At 34.6% G+C, this 22,819-nt stretch overlaps 1 protein-coding gene across 2 annotated transcripts in view; it reads right to left on the reverse strand.

The window, feature by feature from the left end:
• Window positions 1-22,764, reverse strand: part of stan (Protocadherin-like wing polarity protein stan) — a 139,521-nt gene extending 116,757 nt beyond the window's left edge. For both annotated transcript variants that reach the window (XM_074170156.1, XM_074170155.1), the window contains exons 1-2: window positions 22,500-22,764; window positions 3,488-5,220 (exon numbers count right to left, since the gene is read on the reverse strand). In XM_074170156.1, the coding sequence (XP_074026257.1) occupies window positions 3,488-5,148 (1,661 nt within the window). In that variant the 5' untranslated portion in view covers window positions 5,149-5,220; window positions 22,500-22,764. The remainder of the gene's footprint in view (window positions 1-3,487; window positions 5,221-22,499) is intronic.
• Between the last annotated feature and the right edge of the window lie 55 nt (window positions 22,765-22,819).

Consider the following 22,819-nt stretch of genomic DNA (forward strand, 5'->3'; position numbering starts at 1 on the left):
GAAATGAGCCTCGTCGCTGAACATAATTTTTCGATAAAAATGTGGATCTTACTCCAACTCTGCCAGCGACCATTCGCCAAATGCTAAACGTTGTGGGAGGTCGTGTGGCTTCAATTCTTGCACCAGCTGTATCTTATAAGGTTTTACACCCAAATCCTTTTACAAAATTTTCCACGTAGTGGAGTAACAGAGGCCCAATTGCTGCGAACGGCGGCGCATCGACATTTTACGGTCATCACGAACACTGGCGGATACAACCGCAATATTTTCTTCGGTCCTCACTCTACGTATACGTGTTGGTGGTTTAATGTCCAATAATGTAAACTGGGTTCGAAATTCAGTCACAAGCTTCCGAATAGCTCCCTCAGTAGGCCGACGAAACTGCCAAAAAATTGAAAGAAGTGCACGATGCACTTTCTTCACTGAGCATGAATTTTGATAACAAAATTCAATAATTTGCAAGCGTTGTTCATTCGTAAGTCGATTCATGGTTAAATTATAGACCAAACTGAACAAGTTTGACAATGACACAAGACACGATTCACGCGTGATCTGTCAAAAACAGTGTTGCCAAAAAGATACCAAAAAAAAAATCACTTATTACTTGTTATTTTTCAGCTAATCTTTTTAATTTTTTACAGATTAATTCAGGGATTTTAAATCAATTTACAGGGTGTTCCTTAAACACATGCTAATATTAAAGGAGGTAATTCTTAGACCCATTTTAAGGAAAAAACGTCCTATGGACGTATGTCCTAAACGCCTTAACTTTTGAGACACAGGGTGGCAAAGTTTTCAAAAATAATCAGTTTTTTTAATAACAACTGAGATAATTTTGTAGACATCTTTGGCATATTTGGTACATATGTTCCATGCCTCAAGGCGCATTTTCTGATGTACAATTTCCTTAATTTTCTCTGCCAGTGGCGTACGTACGAGTTTTGAAATGTATATTTTTGGCGAAAAAAATACTACGCCACTGCTTTATTTCGAATTGAAAATTATTTTTAAAATCTCCATACATTTTTGAGCACATTTGATTTGCTGGGTTTTCTTTGTCCGACGCATGGTTTTCGCTCAAAAAATTAAAAATCGCTTTACTTAAGGATAAATTCCTTAAAAATCTGATGCGGTATCGTGCATCGACTGAAAGCAAACTAAGAGATCAGATTTGTTGCAAAATAATTGAGGATCTAAAAGGTATTTGTTTGTTGTCAGATGCCCTATTCTCAATTAAAATTACGTCATAACGCAGCACCGCTTAATAATTTTTGAAAACATAAATTTAGTTATCCTGGAATAAATGACGTGTAGCAGAATTTATTTACTGCACCTCTTGGAAATATGGAGTTTGTCGATATGTGATTTCTTTTAAAGATTAAAAGCAGAAAAAACAGCGTACCCACCATAGCAATAAAAAACGAATTCTCTGTATGTAGGTACAGACGTCAGTAGCTAATATGGATGTTGGTTTAAAGTAAGGTGTTGGTGTTAAAAACTGTCACACCGCGTTTTGATTGATTTTGAAGTGTTATTGAAGTTATTTTGGTAGTCCGCTGTTTTTCTGAATATCAGTAAATATGGTAAATTATACGAATGCAGAAATGGCGCAAATGCATTACGTATATGGCCTTGCCGATGGTAATGCAACAGAAGCCAGGCGCATTTATCACGAAAGATATCCTAATCGTGCCTTACCAGATAGCCGAACCTTTTCAAATATTCATCGTCGACTTGGGGAAACTGGTAGTTTTAAGAAAGAGACTCCGGAAGGTAGACCTCGTGTAGTAAGAACTCCTGAAATTGACGAAGCGGTGCTGCAAGAAATTGAGGAACATCCTGAGACGAGTACGGGCAAGATCGCTAGAACTCTGGATATTTGTCATCAAATTATTTGGCGTATTTTGGTTGATTTTTTGTTATACCCATACCATATTTCAAGAGTGCAGGCATTACTCCCCAGAGATTTTCCACAGCGTGTGAACTTCAGTCGGTGGTATCTACAAAGTATTGCACTAAATCCGCAGTTTGAGACACAAATTTTGTTCACAGACGAAACAAATTTTTCTCGGAATGCCATTCAAAATTTCCATAACAATCATGTGTGGGCTGAAGAAAATCCCCATGCAATAACCGAAACCCATTACCAACACCAATTTTAGGTTAATGTATGGGCAGGAATTATAGGTGATCATCTAACAGGCCCATTTTTTCTACCAGGACGCCTTGATGGTCGTTCTTATTTACACTTTCTCGAAGAAGACTTACCTGGGTTATTGGAAGATGTGCCACTTGCGTTAAGGAATCGAATACGATACATGCACGATGGCGCCCCTGCTCATTTCAGTGTAATTGTCCGAAACCATTTAAATACAGTTTATCCTAATCGTTGGATAGGTCGCGGAGGACCTCAGCAATGGCCAGCAAGATCCCCCGATCTCAACAGTTTAGATTTTTTTTATGGGGTCACCTTAAAACTCTTGTGTATAAAACTCCCGTAATACTTTAGAGAAGATTTAAGAGAGCGAATAGTTGCCTCGTGTGAAACTATACGAAATACGCCGGGAATATTTGAACGGGTGCGTACTTCCATGCGTAGAAGGGCGGAAGCATGCATACTAAGTGCAGGTGGCCACTTCCAACAATTTTTATAATCAGTTTTGGTATTATTACTAATTAACAAATTTGTGCTATTCGTTTAGATTTACTGTCACAAAATAAAATAAAACTCGTTTTTGTGAAAAATTTATTTTTTTGCAGATTATGTTTTCAAATATTATTAGGGAATTGGTAATGCGTTATGAAGCAATTTCCAGATTCTCATTCATTTTAGAATTGATCTCATTTCTTAATTTGCTTTCTGTCGATTTTTATTTTTTTGAGTGAAAATCATGCGTCGGACAAAGAAATACCAGGAGATCAAATTTTCTCAAAAATAAATGAGGATTTCAAAAATGATTTTATTTTGAAAAGAAAGCATTAACGTAGTACTTTTTCCCTAAAAATATTCAATGCGAAACCCGTAGGGATACCACTGTTTGAAAAAATACAAGTTTGTGTACATCAGAAAATGCGCCTTGAGGCATGGAACATAAGTACCAAATATGCCAAAGATGTCTACAAAATTATCTCAGTTATTATTAAAAAACTGATTATTTTTGAAAACTTTGCCACCCTGTATCTCAAAAGTTAAGGCGTTTAGGACATGCGTCCATAGGACGTTTTTCTCTTAAAATGGGTCTAAGAATTACCTCCTTAAATATTAGCATGTGTTTAAGAAACACCCTGTATATCATATCACACAATGGAAGTCCGAACTAAAGAAATGAAACAAGTTGTTGTCTTCAGGTTGGTAAAAAGCACATCGAGAAACGTATTGCATTTCTGGCGACTGGGAAACGTACTTGTGTTTGAATACAACGCACCACGAACGCAAAATTCTCACTCGGTTTATATTAGTAATTGTGTAAAAAAAAAAGAAACTTACTTGATATGTGCTACCACAGAATTGTCATTGTAGTTGATATCTTCATTCAAAGTTACAGTATACGTTCTCTCAGAAAACTGAGGATAATTGTCATTGTCATCCAAGATATGAATAACAATGGTGGCACTGGAGGACCTTCTCGCAGTTTGCGGACTAGCCATATCAGATGCCTGTACAATCAAAGTATACACTTCAGTGGTTTCCCTATCCAACGAGGTTCTTGTCGTGACCACTCCGGTCTTCGAATCGATTTTGAAGGCATGATTATCGTCATCTTCCGAAGACGTCCCACCGCCGTTGATGCTCCTTATGCTATACTCCACGTCAGCGTTTTTCCCAATATCTTGATCAGTCGCTTTCAAAGTTATCACAGTCGTACCAACACTAACGCTCTCTTTGATACTCGCGTCATACTCAGTCATTTCGAATACAGGCGAATGATCATTGGCATCCAACACGTTTATCTGCAGCATCGTTGTTCCCGATCGAGGAGGGAAACTATCGTCTAGAGCAGTCACTCTGAAATAATGCACGTCAACCAGTTCTCTGTCCAACTGAACTTTCGTTGTCACAACTCCGGTTTTTTGGTCTATGTCGAACATGGCTTGGGTTCTTGAGTCCAAGAGACTTGTCATGGAGTAGGTGATCGGACTGTTTTCAGGATCTCTCGCCTTAACTGTGGTAACAACCACGGGAGGATCACATTCTTCCAATACGCTTGCAACGTAAAGGTGCTGCTCGAAAAATGGCGACTGATTCCTCAACTCCCTCCTCACCCGCTTTGCTATGTCTGTATCGTTGAATTGTTGATGATAATAAACGATTTTCAGTCTGTGCTCCGAGTTCAGTACAGATATGTTTCGGCAGTTAGTGGTAAACAGAATAGTTACTTTCCACAGCGGCTCGATGATACAAACGTCCATACTAGCTACGAGATCTCCTTGGCTCTGCTCGATTTTGAACCGGTCATCACTGACATAATGGAATGTCACTGTACAGAACGTACTAATGGTACTTGGTAGAAACGCGAGTACAGAGTTGATGAACTGACTCTGCCGGAGACATATCTTTTGCCATTTTTCGGCGGTTGGTATGGCAAAAGAAGCATACGTTTCGGACACCCATTGTCTGGCTTCAGTTATCTTCTGTTTTATAGAAGGATGAATGGAAGAAAACGGGTTCCACGCATCCCGTCTCTGCCTCAAACCTCTGTCGCTACTGAACTCATCTAAATACTCTAGGTTTTCTTCTGTATGATCTGAACAGTCTTTGCCTATGATGAATATCCTCAATGGTAAACTATAATAAGTTATGTCTCTCAGTCTATTCGAGGTGGAGTCAATGTGAATTGTGAAGAGGTTGGGGTAGTACAATCCGTTGCATTGGAGTCCTTCTATCAGGGAAATTTGCCCAGTCTTCGAGTCCACGTGTACCAGAGACTGTACAAAGGGGGCGGATCTTTTTTCGTTTATTTTGTAAAATCTATCAGAACCTAAGCGATACACTGACGCATTGAATATAACGTCGCCCGGCTGTTGGGTGTCATCAACGAGTAACAGATACGTGTGTGTAGTTTGAACGTAATAGCAAAGGAGCAAAAACAAGTAGAATAAGTAGTTTTTCTGATTACCCTCATTCATGAGAGAATATCTTGTGTTCATTTTTTGATAAGTTGAACATGTTAGTATGTCTTCATGAAAGCGATAGGAATTTTCTGAGATTCTTCATTACATCTGAAAAAGAAGAAAAAAGATCATGTAGAACATTGAATAAGCATAAAATAGTTGAAATTGTTATGAATAATACAGCTGAAATAGTATGCAGGGTGTCCCTGGAATTTATTCCTCTCGGGAATGTATAGATGGTGTCAAAATATCACCAGTACTGTCTGAGAGCAATTTCCAGAGAGACCTGAGTTTGATCAAACAAGTTCTGGTCAACAACGGTTACAGGGTAGATATTATATAGTGTATTTCTTTAATTTTCCCCCTTGTATTTTTTGAGCGGGTCAACCCAAAAAATTGAAATTTGGGATAATGAAATTAATGCATGAATACTTTATTTTGAAGTGAAATTGACAGATGAAAATTTCAAGATGGCGAATGGGACGTATCCTGACGAAACTTCACAACCGTACAATATGAAGTCAATATCTTCACCTACTACAAAATGGCGGAACACATTAATATCGATATTTCTAGAAATATCCCTTTTTATCTGCCATATGGCAATTACAACAAACCGATAAGTTTCGTTAAATTATTTGTTGTCTATAAAAACGTCAATAAATGTCAGTACGACAATGAACATCATTGTTCAGTGAGAATATTCTCATTTAGTTTTCGGTTTTACTAGTAGAAAGGTACCACATCAACAATCCCTAAAATGGTCAATTCTCGTCCATTAGAAGAAAAACTTGAAGCTATTTTCATTTACGGTGCGACGCGTAACTTTCACGAGACCGAAAGAATTTTCAATGAACGTTTTCCGAATCGTCCTATCTGTAGAAAATATTTGAGGGAATTTGTATTTAAATTCACAACTACCGGTAGTATACATAACAAAAAGCTTCCAGGTCATCCGTCCATTTCGGAAGAACAGCAAGTGCAAATAATTGGGGAGATGGCAGTATATCCTGAACAGTCTACTTATTCCGTCGCGAAGGTTCGTGAGGTGTCTCCTTCTACTGTGTGGAGACTTTTGAAGAGGAATAGGTATCATCCATACAAAATTGAAAACACCAATTAACTGAAGATGACCCTGATCGATGAACAGAATTCTGCCAAATCATGACGAAAACCATTGCAAGGAATCCTACTTATCTCCACAATATTTGTTTTAGTGACGAATGAACATTTTTTTAAACAACAATGTTCACAGACAAAACTGCCGTTATTGGAGTGACACCAACCCTCACGTTTTCCGGGAAATGCATACCCGATATCCAGAAAAAAATAACGTTTGGGCAGGAAATTGGGAAACCATATTGTAGGGCCTCTATTTATTGATCAAAATTCAAGATAGGAACTGTATTTGAATATGCTGGAAACTACTGTTGACTCTCCCATCACTGAATCGTCGAAGCGAATCCTAATGAATTCGATGGATATTGTATTCCAACAAGATGGAGCACCACCACATTACTCCAGACAAGTATGAAACTACTTGGATACTACTTTTCCCAGTCGTTGGATTGGCCGTCGAGGTCCTACAGAATGACCAGCCCGCTTGCCAGATTTGACACCTTTGGACTTTTTGTATGGGGCTACTTGAAGCAAAAGGTGTACGAAACTGAACCTGCTTCAATATTGGATATATGGTAGAGAATGATAAATATTTGTAGATATATTGACGTTACTGCGTTCGAAAATGTTCAGCGTGAAATATCGGACACGCTGTTCATATGTCAAAAAGTTCAAGGCAACCATTTCGAGCATAGTCAATGTCAATGTATTCAGGCAATTATTGAAAGAAATCCAAAGAAATGAACTTTAACCGTTCAAGCCAGTCTCGAATATACCTACACAGTAGGTTGAATGGACTGACGCCTATCAGAAAACAACTACTCCCCTGGCTAATACCACGAAGGGCGTTGGATTATACACCTACTGTGTAGGTATATTCGAAACTGGCTTGAACGTTTAAAGTTCATTTCTTTAGATTTATTTACTGCCAGTCTTCAAGCAGAGCCCACTGACTAATAAGAAATTATTAAAAGTTCTGCCATTTTGTATTAGTTGAAGATATTGACATTATTTCTAGGGTTGTGAAGCATTTGTCAGGAGCTTCAAAAAAGATGTGTCACAAGACCCCCAATTCTATGAGTTCTTCTTCCAGCAGGGTTGATACTGCTGTGTTGACATTTGAAAAAGGATCCAACACCCAGTCCGGTATTTCCAATTTCAAAAGGTCCTGGAATCGTTCTGCGAAATCATTGTGGAGGTTCTCCAAATGTTGGCAGTAAACAAGCAAGTCGTCGTTGTTGAAGGATACTGCTGACAAGTTAGGGAAATTTCGAAATTCACGTCTGCCGATATTATTCTTATATAAGAGCAATTTGGCTATAAAAGTAGCAATGACATTTTTTTAAATCAAATTCAAGTCGTATAGGTCTGTCAAGATCACAATATCATTCTTTGAAGTGATGAGGTTGTCGTGCAATTCTTTGTCTTTCTTTTCCAAGAACTCTATTACAGAGTCAAATAGATTGTAAAAGACAGTTACCTCTTGATAACCAACGCACTTCTGTGTGAAACAGAAATCGGTTGAAATCTTCATCATTAGTAACACAAAGCTGATTGAATAATCTGTCATTTAAAGAGCTGTTTCGGATTTTATTGACTGTTTTGATAATATATTGCAGTGATTGAGAGAGGCGCTCACTCAAATTTTTCGCAACCAAATGTTGCCTATGAATTACGCAATGTACAGCGAGCACATCTGGAATGTTATTTCTTAAGTACGCTATGAAGCGTTTGTGACGTCCTGTCATAGCCGGAGCGCCATCCGTAGCAGCTGATATAATATTCTTCAGTGGAATTTCTTTCTCACCACAAAATTTTTCCAGTGTATTATCTATGGTTTCTCCTTTTGTACCCGTTTCTAAATTTCTGGCAAATAGTAGTTCTTGATATACTCTCTCAATTTTAATAAACCTCACGTATGACAACAACAATGCTTCATTGGTTGGTAAAGTGGACTCATCTAGCTGAATTGAGAATTTAGAAGTCTTCAGATGATTGCACAATGACTCTTCAATGTTTTCAGCCATCTCATCAATTCGTCTTTGCACGGAACTATTGCTCAAAGGAACTTTTCGGATATCTGCCGCTGGTTTATGGAACACAGTAGTTATTACTTCTTTTATTGCCGGTAAAATTAAATCCTCTCCAATAGTGTGAGGTTTTCCTGTTTGAGTAATTAGCAAGGAGATATTGTAGGAAGCTCGGAGTCCGTCGTTGTCTTGCTTAGAAGCAGCTGAAAAAAGTTGACACAGTTGGCTGAGCTGAGTGTTTCTTTTCCAGTTCTTGAAAAAAAGTCACACTTTTGTCTTTTTTATCTGAATGCTTTTTATTCAAATGATCTTGTAGCCTTGAGGGTTTTATACCTTCTTTCGAAAAATGTTTTTGACAAAGAAGGCACATAGGCGAAGATGGATTTGTGGGATTTTCAATAAATCCATATTTAATACATTCCGCGCTATACTGCCATTTCTTCTTCTTTGCTTCCGACATAATTTTGTCTTCAAAAATGCCGAAGTAAAAAATTGAGTAATTAAAACTTGCTAATGATAGCACTCACAGAATTCACTACCGCACATACAGCACTTTTAAGTAGCTAGTCGCTAACTAAATTCACTAGTCTTCGTAATATCATCGAATGACATTACTGGCAGGATGGCGCGCGTGCTTTTATATATGACAGCGGGCGGGCCTAGTACTTTCGAGAATGGAGACTAGAAACTTCTCGCTTCGCACTGAAGCTCACCGCCATCTATTTTACAGTTTGACAACTATCGGAAATAGTTACTGTCTAGTCCCTTAGATGGCGTTACACAAGGAAACGCGCGTTAAGCGTAAAGGAGCGGTAAGGTTTGTGTTATAAGCAAACTACATTTTCAAATTAGCCTTCGCCCCCCTAAACCGCTTCAACGCCCCCCCAATCTTATCTGTGCCATTTACTGCCCCCCTATAGGCCTCTAGCGCCCAAAAGGGGGCGTTATCGCCCACTTTGAGAAATACTATAGAGTGAGGCTTATTGGTAATCATTCTTGTCTTGTTCTATTCCACTCGATGTTCCCGGTCTGATTTTAAAATGTGTTCTGTATCAATTTGAATACTGTCAATTGTCTATTTTTTTATGTAATCTCGATGTTCATTCTCACGCACTTTCAATGGTCTCGAGGTTTCGCCAATATAACTTTTACCACAAGAACAAGGTATCTCATAAATACAGTTTTTGTTTTTTCTTCAGTGTTGTTGGGTTTTGTATGTGTCAGTATACATCTCAATGTATTTTTTGTTTTGAAAGTAGTTCTAACATCATACCTATTTCCAATTCGTCTTATTTTTTCAGATATTCTTGGAATGTAAGGTATAACGTCAGTTGTAAAAGGTGTTGGTGGATGTTGAGTCGGTAATTGTTGAGTTGGATGTTGTTGAATTTGTGAAGCTGTTTGTATGTTCGTTTGGTTTTTAATCGAGTCTTTACTTTCTATTGCATTTATCGTTGAATTTATGAACGAATTTGAATAAGCGTTATCTTTCAGAACAAATTCAATTAATGATATTTCCTAATGGAAGGTAACAAATACCCAAAAAAAAGGTCGATGAAAAATGTTTCTATTTAATTCCGAAAATTCGGAATTTTGTCCTACGCATACACCCTTCATTTAGTATAATGCATGACTGAAAGGCAGAGATCTTACTATCAAAATCATTATCGAGAATAACCTTCATTTTGAAAGTATTTCATTTGATTATTATGTAAAGTAGCACAAAACACGTCTATATTACCAGAAATGCAACTTTTGAACATGCATGTACCTTGGAACGCATAACATTCCATCTCATAAACGCTTCAGTATACAATCTAACTAATAAATAAATATGAACTCTACAGCAATGATATTTAAAGTGGAGGATTCTTTGCGAGACTCTCTATACCTGGCCTCTATAGTTTCCTCGTTATCTCGACCTTTAATTAAAAATGTAGTTTCTTGTCTCAAGCAAGATACGTTTCACGTTCACGCCTCGATAACTGCAAAGCAGTTGATAGAAATAAAAGTGAAATAGAAATATACAGGGTGGTTATTAAACATGCGGCAAAAAATTGTGGGACTATTCCTTGGACTATTCTAAGGATATTTTGTCCTTTGATGATTTTTGACAAGGCGCTTTGTTTCGAAGATACGGAGCGAAAAAAATTTCGAAAATAAAATTTTTGGTAATTTTAAAATTATTAACGTAGCCGAAATAAAAGTATAGCGTATTTCATCAGTTTTTATTTTTTTGGTTGTTGCTTGTATGTATGTTATTTCTTTGTAATTTCAGTTTTTTGTTTAATCAAATTGTTATAATCAAATTGTTATTTTCGGTTAATCTTTTTAATTTTTTTTTCAGGGATTTCAAATCAATTTATATTATATTAGACAATGGAAGTCCGAACTGATGAAATACACCACGAAACATTGTCAACCACCTTCAAACAAACGTTAAAAGTATAGCGTACTTACATTCGACCTACCAAGTAATAAAAAATCTAAGAATTCCGTTGGTATTGCTCAAGTAAACGATATAGTGCAACCTACCTTCCAACGGCTCTCCTTTAATAATATAGTTAGGAAGCTAACTAATTTCGTTATTTCAATAATCATATTATATATATATATATATATATATATATATATATATATATATATATATATATATATATATATATATATATATATATATATATATATATATATATAAGATATAAGATATAAGATATATATATATATATATATATATATATATATATATATATATATATATATATATATATATATATATATAAGATAAATAAATAAGTACCATTCTGATCATTCCCACATTGATTTCAATTTAACAGACACCGGTAGACAGCTGTTTCAGCCTATTGGACATCGTCAGTACCGGGCAGGCGGTCCTCGATTGAAGACAAAATGTGAAAAACCAGAAAAGTACTTGATAAAAATAGCTGCGTAAACGCAAGCGAGACAGAAGTGGAACCACATTTCTCGATTTCATATAATTTCTAGAAACATGAGGATTCGTTTTTTTTTCGATGACATTCCAGATTAGCTTCCCAAATTTCTGCCAACGCAGTTGTCGGTTGATTGGTCAAACCACCAAAACGTTATTCTGGAACTCCTGGCTGGATAGCCCTGGCAGCTGAAGCCATTAATGGAAAAAGAAGAAGAACCACCAAAACGGACATAAAAACTTGGCAAGTTGACTTTAGTGTCACACCAATAGGTGGTTCCACTTTGTCTCGCTTGCGTTTACGCAGTTATTTTTATTGAGTAATTTTCTTGGTTTTTCACATTTTGTCTTCAATCGAGGACCACCTGCCCGGTACTGACGATGCCCAATAGGCTGAAACAGTTGTCTACCGGTGGCTCTTGAATTGAAATCAATGTGGGAATGATCAGAATGGTACTCACTTATTTATCTTTTGATTTTCATGGAATTATTTTCCAGTAGCTTGACTGCATTAACCTTTCTCGATTTTATATATATTATATATATCATAAATATTTGTGGTTCCAGGTCTTCTAACTGGAACCACAAATGTGCGGTTGGCTCCTGTTTGTGACTCCGTGCGTGTTGTTTCATGCTTTCAGCAAACAAGTGTTGATAAACTAGCTTCTCTCAAACTCACGATAGTAAGTAGTCTCATCCAATCTATGAAATTAAATTGTAAATATGTTGTTAATTTGTTTACAAATGTTTTAGTAAGCCCTGAAGAAGGAAATAAAAATTTCCGAAAGCTTGACATAATACCAAAGAGTTTTTCTTACTTCCTGGCATCCTCAAAATTGACTGCAACCTTACAAACAGAAATCACATAGTGGTTTCGAAGTTCTTTCTTCAACTGGCCAGTCACGACCAACCCAAGGTTTATATATAATTCCTCTTCCATATTCTCTGTTTCACTATCACTGTCGTCATTTAAATTAATGATGAATTTATTTCCACCATTAATATGAAAGTGTCCAATTTTCATATAGTCTTTTTCAACTGAAATTACTTTTTTATACTTTTCTTGCCAGTCTTCTTCGGTAATATTGAATACTTCTCTTTTTATGCATGAAGCTTTGTTTCAATTTTCCCCAAATCAACTCGATGTGATTGAAAACACAAAAATAGGGGGAAGTCTCAGTATGGTGAGTCCATACTTTTCAGCAATACTCTCAAGGGCATACACTTTTTCAAATGTTTTTGTCTGTAGAACTTCAAGTAGTTGGTTTTTGGTATAGTTATCTTCAAAATACAAATTGTTATCCATTAAAAATCTTTATATTTCATCTTTCCTCGAATTTTTATTCGGTACTTTGATGAGCTGTCGCGAATGATAGGAAGCGTTCTCAAGAACTATTACACTATTCGCATCCAAATTTGGGATCAATATGTTTTCAAAGCGTTCCTCAAAAATATTAGCTTCCATGTTCTTTTGATAGTCAACATTGCAGTCCTCAAGTTTTTTTCCACACAATTTCAAAGAATTCGGAACCCATCCTTTACTTCCTCCGCAACGCACAATGATTAGTCGCGATCCTTTGTTTGCAGGCATGTTAAGTGTACACATTCTCGAACCATCAGTCCACCCTTTCGTAACTGTGTTGTTGGTGTTATACCAAGTTTCGACCAAATAGAAAATTTGCCGTTGTTCTTATCTATATTTAGTTATTTGTTCTAAGTATTTGTTAAGCAATTTCACTATTTTTCTGCTTTCCATAACTGCTTGACGTTTGTTTATTATTTTAAATCAAAATCCTTGTTATTTTATCCAATTCTGAAGAGTTTTGTCAAAGCAGCTCACGCTATGGCCGGAAGTAATCAATTTTTTCCTTATGATTTCAGTTGTAGGAATCTCATTGCTTTTATAACAGTCGTATATTGTTTTTTTCAATGATTTTATTAGATGAACATCTGAAGATTTTGGTAATCCTGTATCACATCGTATCTTGCGTTCATAAGGTTTGTTTTTGACTATTTTACGTACAGTTGAGAAAGGAATTTTGAAACCAAACTTGAGATGTAGATTTGTATATACAATGAAACATACTCTCTATGTTTCAATATTCAAATGCATCCGTTGTTGAGGAGATATGCCTTTTTTACTTGGAAAAGGTATGGGAATTATTTTTTTAATGAAAAGTACCAAAAGTTTACTGTCAAAAAAGTTAGGACAATTTGAAATAAATAATGACAGCGTACGCAGCGCCCTCTAGATGTTCGGTACCCCGGGTACCGAATTTCGTGCATATAATTTATTTTTTGCAAGAGTTATTTTCACGAAGCGAACAAAACAAATTCAATTTCAACACCTCGTATCTCCAAAACGAAGCATTTTCGGACACAAGTTCATATAGACTTTTTTTCTTAAAATTGTCTCAGGAATACGTCACTTGAATATTTTAGTACTTATGTTACACCCTGTATATACAGGCTGATTCACGGTGGATGGCACATTAGACGTTTCTGGTGAACCAGACAACGGATCAATTTGAAAATTTAATGGAGGGCATATTCGGACATTCTCTAGCCAACTAAAATATTTTCGACAATGCGGTGTTGCCGCTTCTATTAGAAAGCAGTAGCAACTTTGATTTTTCAAATGGAACACTCTGTATATAATATTATTTTTGGAATCTACAACAATTGCCCGACAACTTTTCTTGATATTTCCCTATACCTATCTGTTACCGTTTTCGAAATAAAAATTAATTTCAATTTTTTTCTTCGAAAATCATGACTTCTAAAAATGCCGATATCTTTTAGTTAAGAAGTACTATGATATCGAAATTTGGTTTGGAATTAGGTGATACTTGGACACTTCCCACACGTCAGCCTAATCTCCGTTACTTCAATACAGGGTGGTAAAAAAATACAGTTTTTTCGTTTGCTTGAAAAAGTTGCTGAAATTTGATTATTTTAAATGGAACACCCTGTATATTATTGAAAATTCGGAAGCTGCTGAAATTTGCTTTCTTTCTATGTATATCATACCTATACCTAACTAGTCAAGTTTCGGACTTATGAACATTTATTTGTGAAAGTGTCCCTTCAGAATGGTATTTTCATTCGGTATTTGGTAAGCAGGCCATGATTACTATTTGACAGTAGCGTTGTGACATTCTCCTAGTAATATCGACATTTTCGTCACTTCAGAAGTTGCAAATACCTTCAAAACGATGGAACAAAACTATTCAAACGAAGTTCTTATGAATTTGTTTATTATTTTTGGACAGTGTGACAAAATTATCAACAGAACATGTAGAAAGTTCAATGAAATGTATCCGAATCTACCGCCAATGAACCTCAAGAAATTTATACGAATTCAGAACAATTTCAATGCATTTGGATCAACAAAATTCAAAATTCCTACTTACGTTTTTCTCATGGAATAGGGAAATTTGATCATATTAGTATGATATTCAATGAAACAGGGTGGCTCAAATTAGATAACTCCCGAAAACTCCATTTACTCACCTTGTCACACAAAGTTTCAACATCTGGCAAACCTACGTATCTCTTTAATAAACTTATCACGTTTAAAAAGAAAAAATAATATGCTAGTTATTCCCAAACTCTCAAGTGCACTGTACACTGTACCAAAGTTCTTTTTCATATTCAGCACCCAATTTCCCATATTCACTCTTCCCAAGGAGTTTTGAAATTTCTCTTTATGTAATTTCAAGAAGAAATTGAAAATCTTACCTCAGTCACTGTTGAATTGCTTTCAAGCCGGACCTGTATATGATAATTATTTATGCTATGGTTACAAATAAGGCGAAAAATGTCTTTGAGAAGTTTAGGCAACAATTAAATTTAATTTTTATACTTTATAATTACACTAGTGTAAATTGTTCCAAAATAAATAGATTGAGTATTTTTAAGTATTATTGATTCTATATACCCTGATTCTCAAATAGTACTCGTATAGTTTTCTTTGATTTATTTTTCTTTTGCAAAGTAAGTTAAAAAGCAGCCTAGGCTGATACTTCACCTTTTCGTCGACACTTATTTATTGTTCTGAAATTTTGTATTTTATTTTTATTATGTTGATAAATAAAAACGATTATTATTATTATTATTATTGAGAACCATGTTGATGATTTTTAAACTTCACGTTTCTCGAGTTATTCGTATTGCCACGGTAATTATAAAACACATGCCTTTTCGAAAGTTGGATTTGAACACGCTGAGGCTTAGTTTGAATAAGCAAAATATAATAATATTGAAATGAATGAAATTTTTAGAAGTTTGCTGAAGCTGATAAACTGAATGAAATGATCAGAAGTTACTGAATAGTGAAAAAAAAATTAAAATAACATTGATTTGTTGTTGTTGTTGTTAAAGGCATTGTGGCCTTTTGAAAGATAGAAATATTAATTTCAATAGTAGAATTAATAATAATAATAATGTGTATTCACCATTTTTGATACACTTGGGTATATAAGGTAAGTCAGTTGTACTACAAGCTAGTAAAGATGAAAAGAAAAGGAAGAGATTGAGCACAAATTTACATCTGTATATATACACATATATTCACATATATACACACACACACACACACACACACACATATATATATATATATATATATATATATATATATATATACAGTGTCACCATTAAAGTGCGCACCATATGGGAAACTTTTTTTTCGAAAAGTTTCAATGAAGTTCAACTTCGGCACTTGTTTGTGCTTTAAATTTAACTTAAAATGATGCGGCTAACTGCGACCCACTGACGTTCAGTGCTTGTCAAATTCAACTTTTTTTATTTGAAAAAAATTGAAAAAGTGCATTTCTAGATCGAATTTAACAAAAAGTTACTTGAAAGGGTTGTTTCTACGGCAATTTTATATCTATATGCCAAATTTTATACAACTAGGATAAAGTTATAGTTTTGCTTATTTTTGACTGATATCTCCTTTATTTTAAAAAACAAGTTCGGTTAATTGTCATCAATTCATGTAAACATAACAAACTCATCATGGAGTTTAACTTTTCATTTACATTTTTACTTATATGGACATTTTGAGAGAGAAATTAAAAATTTGCTATAAAAATTTTAACATGACTGGTGCAAAGTTTCAATCACTTGGCTACTCTCTTAAACAAACCTTTGATTTCGAAAAAGCAGAGGTAACTAAAAAAAAAGAGTAAATAATTTCGATAGAACTATAATTATTATTATAATTTCAAACAACAATAATATTATAGAAAATACAAATGGGTACAAAAAAAATACTTATTGATCTAAATGAGGTTGTCAAACAGTTATAGCCTACATTTCAGTATGTCGTCCTCCACGTTCAATACAAATTATGGTACTTCTACTGACATCTGTAACTGCATTTTTAATAAATCGGGGATTTATATTTGCACAGCACTCGCGAATGGTATTTTCCAGATGTTATATGGCAGTAAATGGTCTACTTCGGTACACTTTTTGTTTCAGGTAATCCCACAAGAAAAAGTCTGAAGGCGTCAAGTCGGGTGATCTAGGTGGCCAATAATGTTCCCAGTTACGTCCAATAACTTTGCCTCTGAACATTTGTTGGAGGGACTGTTTTACAGAAACCGTGGGATGTACTGGTGCGCCATCAAGCTGATACCATAGGTCGTATTTAATATTTAAAGGCATATTATCTAAAACTTCACTAACCTCATTATTTAAAAGGTTGAGATAACCGACGCATGATGAATTTTCCCTAAAGAAAAATGGTCCAATTATTTGGTCGTTAAGTATCCCACACCATACATTAGTTTTAAAGGAATACTGATTACCACATTCAACTGTGAAATTGGGATTTTCTTGGGCCCACCATCGACAATTTTGAGAACTTACCGTTCCATTTGAAGAGAACGTTGCCTCATCTGTCCATAAAATTTTATACGGAAACTTTACATTTTCTTCTCTCTCTCTCCTTGAAACCAGATTGAAAACCCCAAACGGACATCAAAATCTCGTTCTTTTAATGTGTTAAGGTTATGCTCGTTTGCCCGTGTTCAATAACTGTTTCTCTGAATTTCGACATTATCCTTGACACAGTAGTATGTTGAACATTTTTTCCTGGATGCCGTTCATTAAAAATGTTAGCTACTTGCCGGTATGGTGTATTCTCACCACATATTAAAACTATTTCTATTCTTTCCTGAAGAGACAACATTATTGCAACAATAACCTTTAAAAATTTGACAAGTAAATCAACAACTTGACACTACCATAGCATGCATTTTGTTTGTCAAGACCTACTTTAAAATTTTATTCAACGTGATTAAGCATCCTTACCGCCCTAGTTAGTGTGTATAAATAATCTGTAAATACTGAATATTGAAATTTTAATATAATTTCAACTCTAGTAATTTAATTGATACTTATTGCAGTTTTTGAGTTGAAAAGAAAATAGCCAAGTGATTGAAACTTTGCACCAGTCATATTAAAATTTTTATAGCAAATTTTAAATTTCTCTATAAAAATGTCCGTATAAGTAAAAATGTATCAGAAAAGTTAAACTCCATGATGAGTTTGTTATGTATACATGAATTGATGACAATTAACCGAACTTGTTTTTTAAAATGAAGGGGATATCTGTCAAAAATAAGCAAAACGTTAACTTTATCCTAGTTGCATAAAATTTGGCATATGGATATAAAATTACCGTAGACACAACTTTCCCAAGTAACTTTTTGTTAAATTCGATCTAGAAATGCACTTTTTCAATTTTTTTCAAAAAAAAAATGTTTAATTTGACAAACACTGAACGTCAGTGGGTCGCAGTTGGCCGCATCATTTTGAATTAAATTTAAAGCACAAAGAAGTGCTGAAGTTAACCTTCATTGAAACTTTTCGAAAAAAAAGTTTCCCATATATATATATATATATATATATATATATATATATATATATATATATATATATATATATATATATATATATATATGTATATATATATATGTATATATATATATGTATATATATACACATATACACAAGTATAAAAATAATCATATATGCCCACAAATTTAGTGAACATTTTACACCATTCACACAATTTAATCTAAATGAAATTACGTTAAAAAATCTTGGTAACTGTAATAGCATCTTTCTAAAAGCATAGTTTCAACACAATCATGAAATACTTTGTCACTTGTGATTTTTTCAACTACATTTGGCAGCTTATTGAAGCACGTAATGGCATTATACTGAAGGGACTTTTTATAGCTTGTAATGAAATGCTGTGGGACTATTAGAAGATCACCATTCCTTGTATTATGACTGTGTTCTGAAGCAGTCTTATCATATTATTTATGGTTTTGCCTAACAAATAAAATACATTTGAGAATGAAGATGGGCTGCCAATATTTTTTTTCTACAAAAACGGGCCGGCAGCTATCCCGGAAATCCATATTAAAGATTAGACTTATGATGCATTTCTGTGCTATAAAGACTCTGGAAAAATCCCTTGCTCGGCCCCAAGCCATAATATTCAAACTTATATGAGGGTAGGCCATGGCATAATATATGCTGAGTAAGCTAGTTTCATCCAAACAGGATTTCAGCTGTTTTTTGGCATAGTATGCTGTATTTAGCTTAGCACATATATAGTTCACCTGCCTATCCCAATTTAGATTAGCGTCTAGGTGGGTCCCTAAAAATGTTATTTCTTGGAATATTGGAAGAATTGGAATATTTCTTCTGAAGTGGAAGTTACCACTGATCCATTTTGAAGTATTTAGAATAAGCTTATTTTTTGGCACCAGGTACTGAATTGATCAGTGATATGTTCAGATTTGCTGATGAGTTTCTCAGCATTATTGCCTGCTATAGTTATCGTATCATCAGCAAACATTGTGACGTGGTCTCCCTTTATACACTGTGTCCGTAAGGTATGGAACAAATTAATTTTTAGGTAAATAGGTCATTTTAAGAAATAATCCTGAAACACGTCGATTTTTGATGTTAATTTACCGTATTTAAAAATAATAATCTAATATACAGGGTGAATTACGTTCGAGTAATGACGTCACCGTAATTTTTTTTTAATGGAACACCCCTATTTTGTCTCAATTTTCGGATTACTCTAGCTGAGCTGATTCCAAAAATGTATCACATGTTAATTCCAATTGGTACAGGGTGGACAAAAATACAGTAGTTGTGTGTATGCTAATAAAGTAACGCGTAACATTCTTTATAAGGTAAATTAACAATATTATCAAAAATACTTATTGTCTAGTGGACAGAATATGCTGGAATACATGACTTTATATTAAATGTTTGAACTGCAGCCCTTGCTGTATTTGACAGTAACCCAAACGGTGTACATATTCTTGTTGAACCTTGTGTATGGTTTCTTGCGTAATATTGTTTATTTCTGTTCGAATTTTCACTTGTACATCTTCAATATTTGCTGGTTTCATTTTATAAATAACATTCTTCAGATGGCCCCACAGAAAATAATCCAAAGGATTTAAATCTGGTGAACTCGCTGGCCATTCAGTGGGTCCACGTCTACCAATCCACCTGTTCGGAAAAATTTCATCTACGTACCTTCTAACATCTACAGCATAATGTGGAGGTGCACCATCCTGTTGAAACCATAAACTTTCATCAAAACCTCCAGGATTACGTCTGCTGGGAAATAAATTACGTAAAGTAGGTACGAGATACCCCCTTAAAAACTCAAGGTACTTTGCCCCGTTTAAATTACCTTTGATAAAGTAGGGTCCAATGATTCGATTTCGTACAATTCCAGCCCATACATTTACCTTTTGAGGGTATTGTGTATGATGCTCACGCATCTAGTGGGGGTTTTCTTTTGCCCAGTATCTACAATTCTGACGGTTAACCTCACCATTTAACGTGAAAGTGGACTCATCAGAAAAAATAATGTTTTGTATCAAAAGAGGGTCTCGGTGACATTTATCCATCATTTCTTCGCAAAATTGGAGTCGTCTATCGGGATCATCTTCGTTTAATTATTGCACAAGTTTGATTTTATAAGGATGCCATTTTTCAAGCTTCAATAGTTTGTGTACCGTTGTTTTGCCAACATCGATTTCGCGACTAACTTTACGAACAGAAGTGTGCGCATCTTCTTCAAAACTCAGTAAAACATCTAATGCTGTATCAGCATTTGCAGGGGGACGACCTGATTTGCGTACATTTGCAACCATATCAGTTTCTCGAAATTTCGTTTCCAGCTTACTGACAGTTGAACGCGTTATAGGTCTTTCTTGATATTTATCATTAAACAAATTGCACACTTCCATCTGAGATCGCGATCTGTCTACATACCCAATCATCATGAGTATTTCAATTCTTTGTTTTACACTTAACTCCATTTCTACTTCCAATTAAATCTAAGCAATCATTCGAATATTCACGAATACCAAAAATATTGTAGTACTAAACTGTCACTGAACATCAATAAATTACTAAACAAATAATGATATTTCACAAAAAACTAGACGACTATGTTTTTTATAAATGTAGATAAGAAATAATTTCTTTCATATTCTGTCTGCTAGACCACAAGTACCAAACATGTTTGGAAACAGCTCATTTTTATTACTCTAAACTACGGGGTGTTACATTTAAACCAATTGCCGCTAGACAATAAGTATTTTTGATAATATTGTTAATTTACCTAATAAAGAATGTTACGCGTTACTTTATTAGCACACACACAACTACTGTATTTTTGTCCACCCTGTACCAATTGGAATCAACATGTGATACATTTTTGGAATCAGCTCAGCTAGAGTAATCCGAAAATTGAGACAAAATGGGGGTGTTCCATTTAAAAAAAATGACGGTGACGTCATTACTCGAACGTAATTCACCCTGTATATTAGATTATTATTTTAAAATACGGTAAATTAACATCAAAAATCGACGTGTTTCAGGATTATTTCTTGAAATGACCTGTTTAGCTAAAAATGAATTTGTTCCATACTTTACGGACACAGTGTATGTTGAAGAAGATTATTGACATCGAGAAGAAACAGTAGAGGTCCTAGAACAGAGCCCTGTGGCACCCCGAGTTTTACCGTTTCTGACTTCGATGTCGATCCATTGTAGATTACAACCATTTCTGTTTGTCATATTTATCATATATCATGGAAACCCAAGCATTGACATTTCAAACACAAAAACATATACTTATACCAAAAATAATAATGATTATTGGACTATTTCAAACAGGGTACATACGAATAATTCAATGTCATACTTATTAAAATGATACTTCCTTACATGTAAATAATAAGTTCCTGTAACATACCTTCAGACACTATAATTTTTGATAAGTCAATAATAAAAATGTTTGAAACAAAAATCATCTTCAACTCACATAAAAACTAATTTGCTTATAGACACATCAGATTGCAGTTCGGGAAGAAACTGGAGAGAATTTTTTGTCAGTGCTTGAAATTGATTGGAGAGGCAAGCACCTATTTACAAAGAAGCCTTTCAAGTATGCAGCTTTTGTTTCTAAATTACCCTCCACAGTTTCATTCACCGTCGACTCAGCTTTTGTCGACCTCAACAGAATAATATGTCAGCATCAGGGTGAAATTTTACTGGGGTTCTCATTTCGATGATGAGTCATCACTCACCTTGAGGGGTGAATTGTCTAACAACTCAGGGTCAGTTGAATAATTGATTGTTAGTCTCAATACCCTGGTAATAATTATTAGCTATATTGCATGAAGATATTCCAGACATATTTTCTTAACCCTGTTTAAAAATGTTATAATGATACTTACAAAACAGTGAAAACTATGAAATTCAATGCCTGCACTGACAAACAATCAGGGCAACAAATAATTGAGCCATATTTTCTTTTCGTGTCAGAAAAAAAATATGATCTTTATATTTCTCAGGAGAGAATGAAAATAGTTTTTAATTAATCAATAACTGATTTTCAAAAATATTCAACTGAAAACTATTAACAGCATGCATATTCAAAACAATTTTCAAATTAATAATTTGATTCTTCTTGAAAAAGTATATTAACCAAATTCCCCATATTTCAATAAAACTGAAATGCTCATTTCACTGATGATATTTTGCTGATACCAATAAAAAAACTGAGAATTTTTTGAGGATTTCTAGTTTAATATTAACTAATTTGATGGAAGCTCAATTACAATTAATAACTTCGTTGTAGATTATCTTAATTTCATTGATTCAACCGGCTCCAAACATAAATTGAATGAAGCGTTCCTCTTGGTATTTAAATTTTTGCCTACCTTGTTATTGGAGATCAGTGTACTTTCACAGAAGTGCAATGACACAGAGTTATTTGAATTAAACTGTATCACACATAACCACTATATATTCAGGTGCACTTCACACGAACCTGTATTAGTTAACTCACTTCAACAATATCTCTCTATAATTGAAATTTGGATGATCCTAACAGATTCACTTAAGAATTCACTCAAGCAATCTAACTCCTGCCATTTTGAGATTTTCCCATTTTCTGTTTGTTTTCAGGTTTCATGGTTAGATATAAAAAACAGAAAGTGACAAATATTTTCTTGAATATTATATTTCGGACGATAGATGG

The sequence above is a fragment of the Leptinotarsa decemlineata genome, unplaced genomic scaffold (genome assembly GCF_025532065.1).
Source record: "Leptinotarsa decemlineata unplaced genomic scaffold, Ldec_3_MD MMD2_P_RNA_scaffold_7, whole genome shotgun sequence".
NCBI lineage: Eukaryota > Metazoa > Arthropoda > Insecta > Coleoptera > Chrysomelidae > Leptinotarsa > Leptinotarsa decemlineata.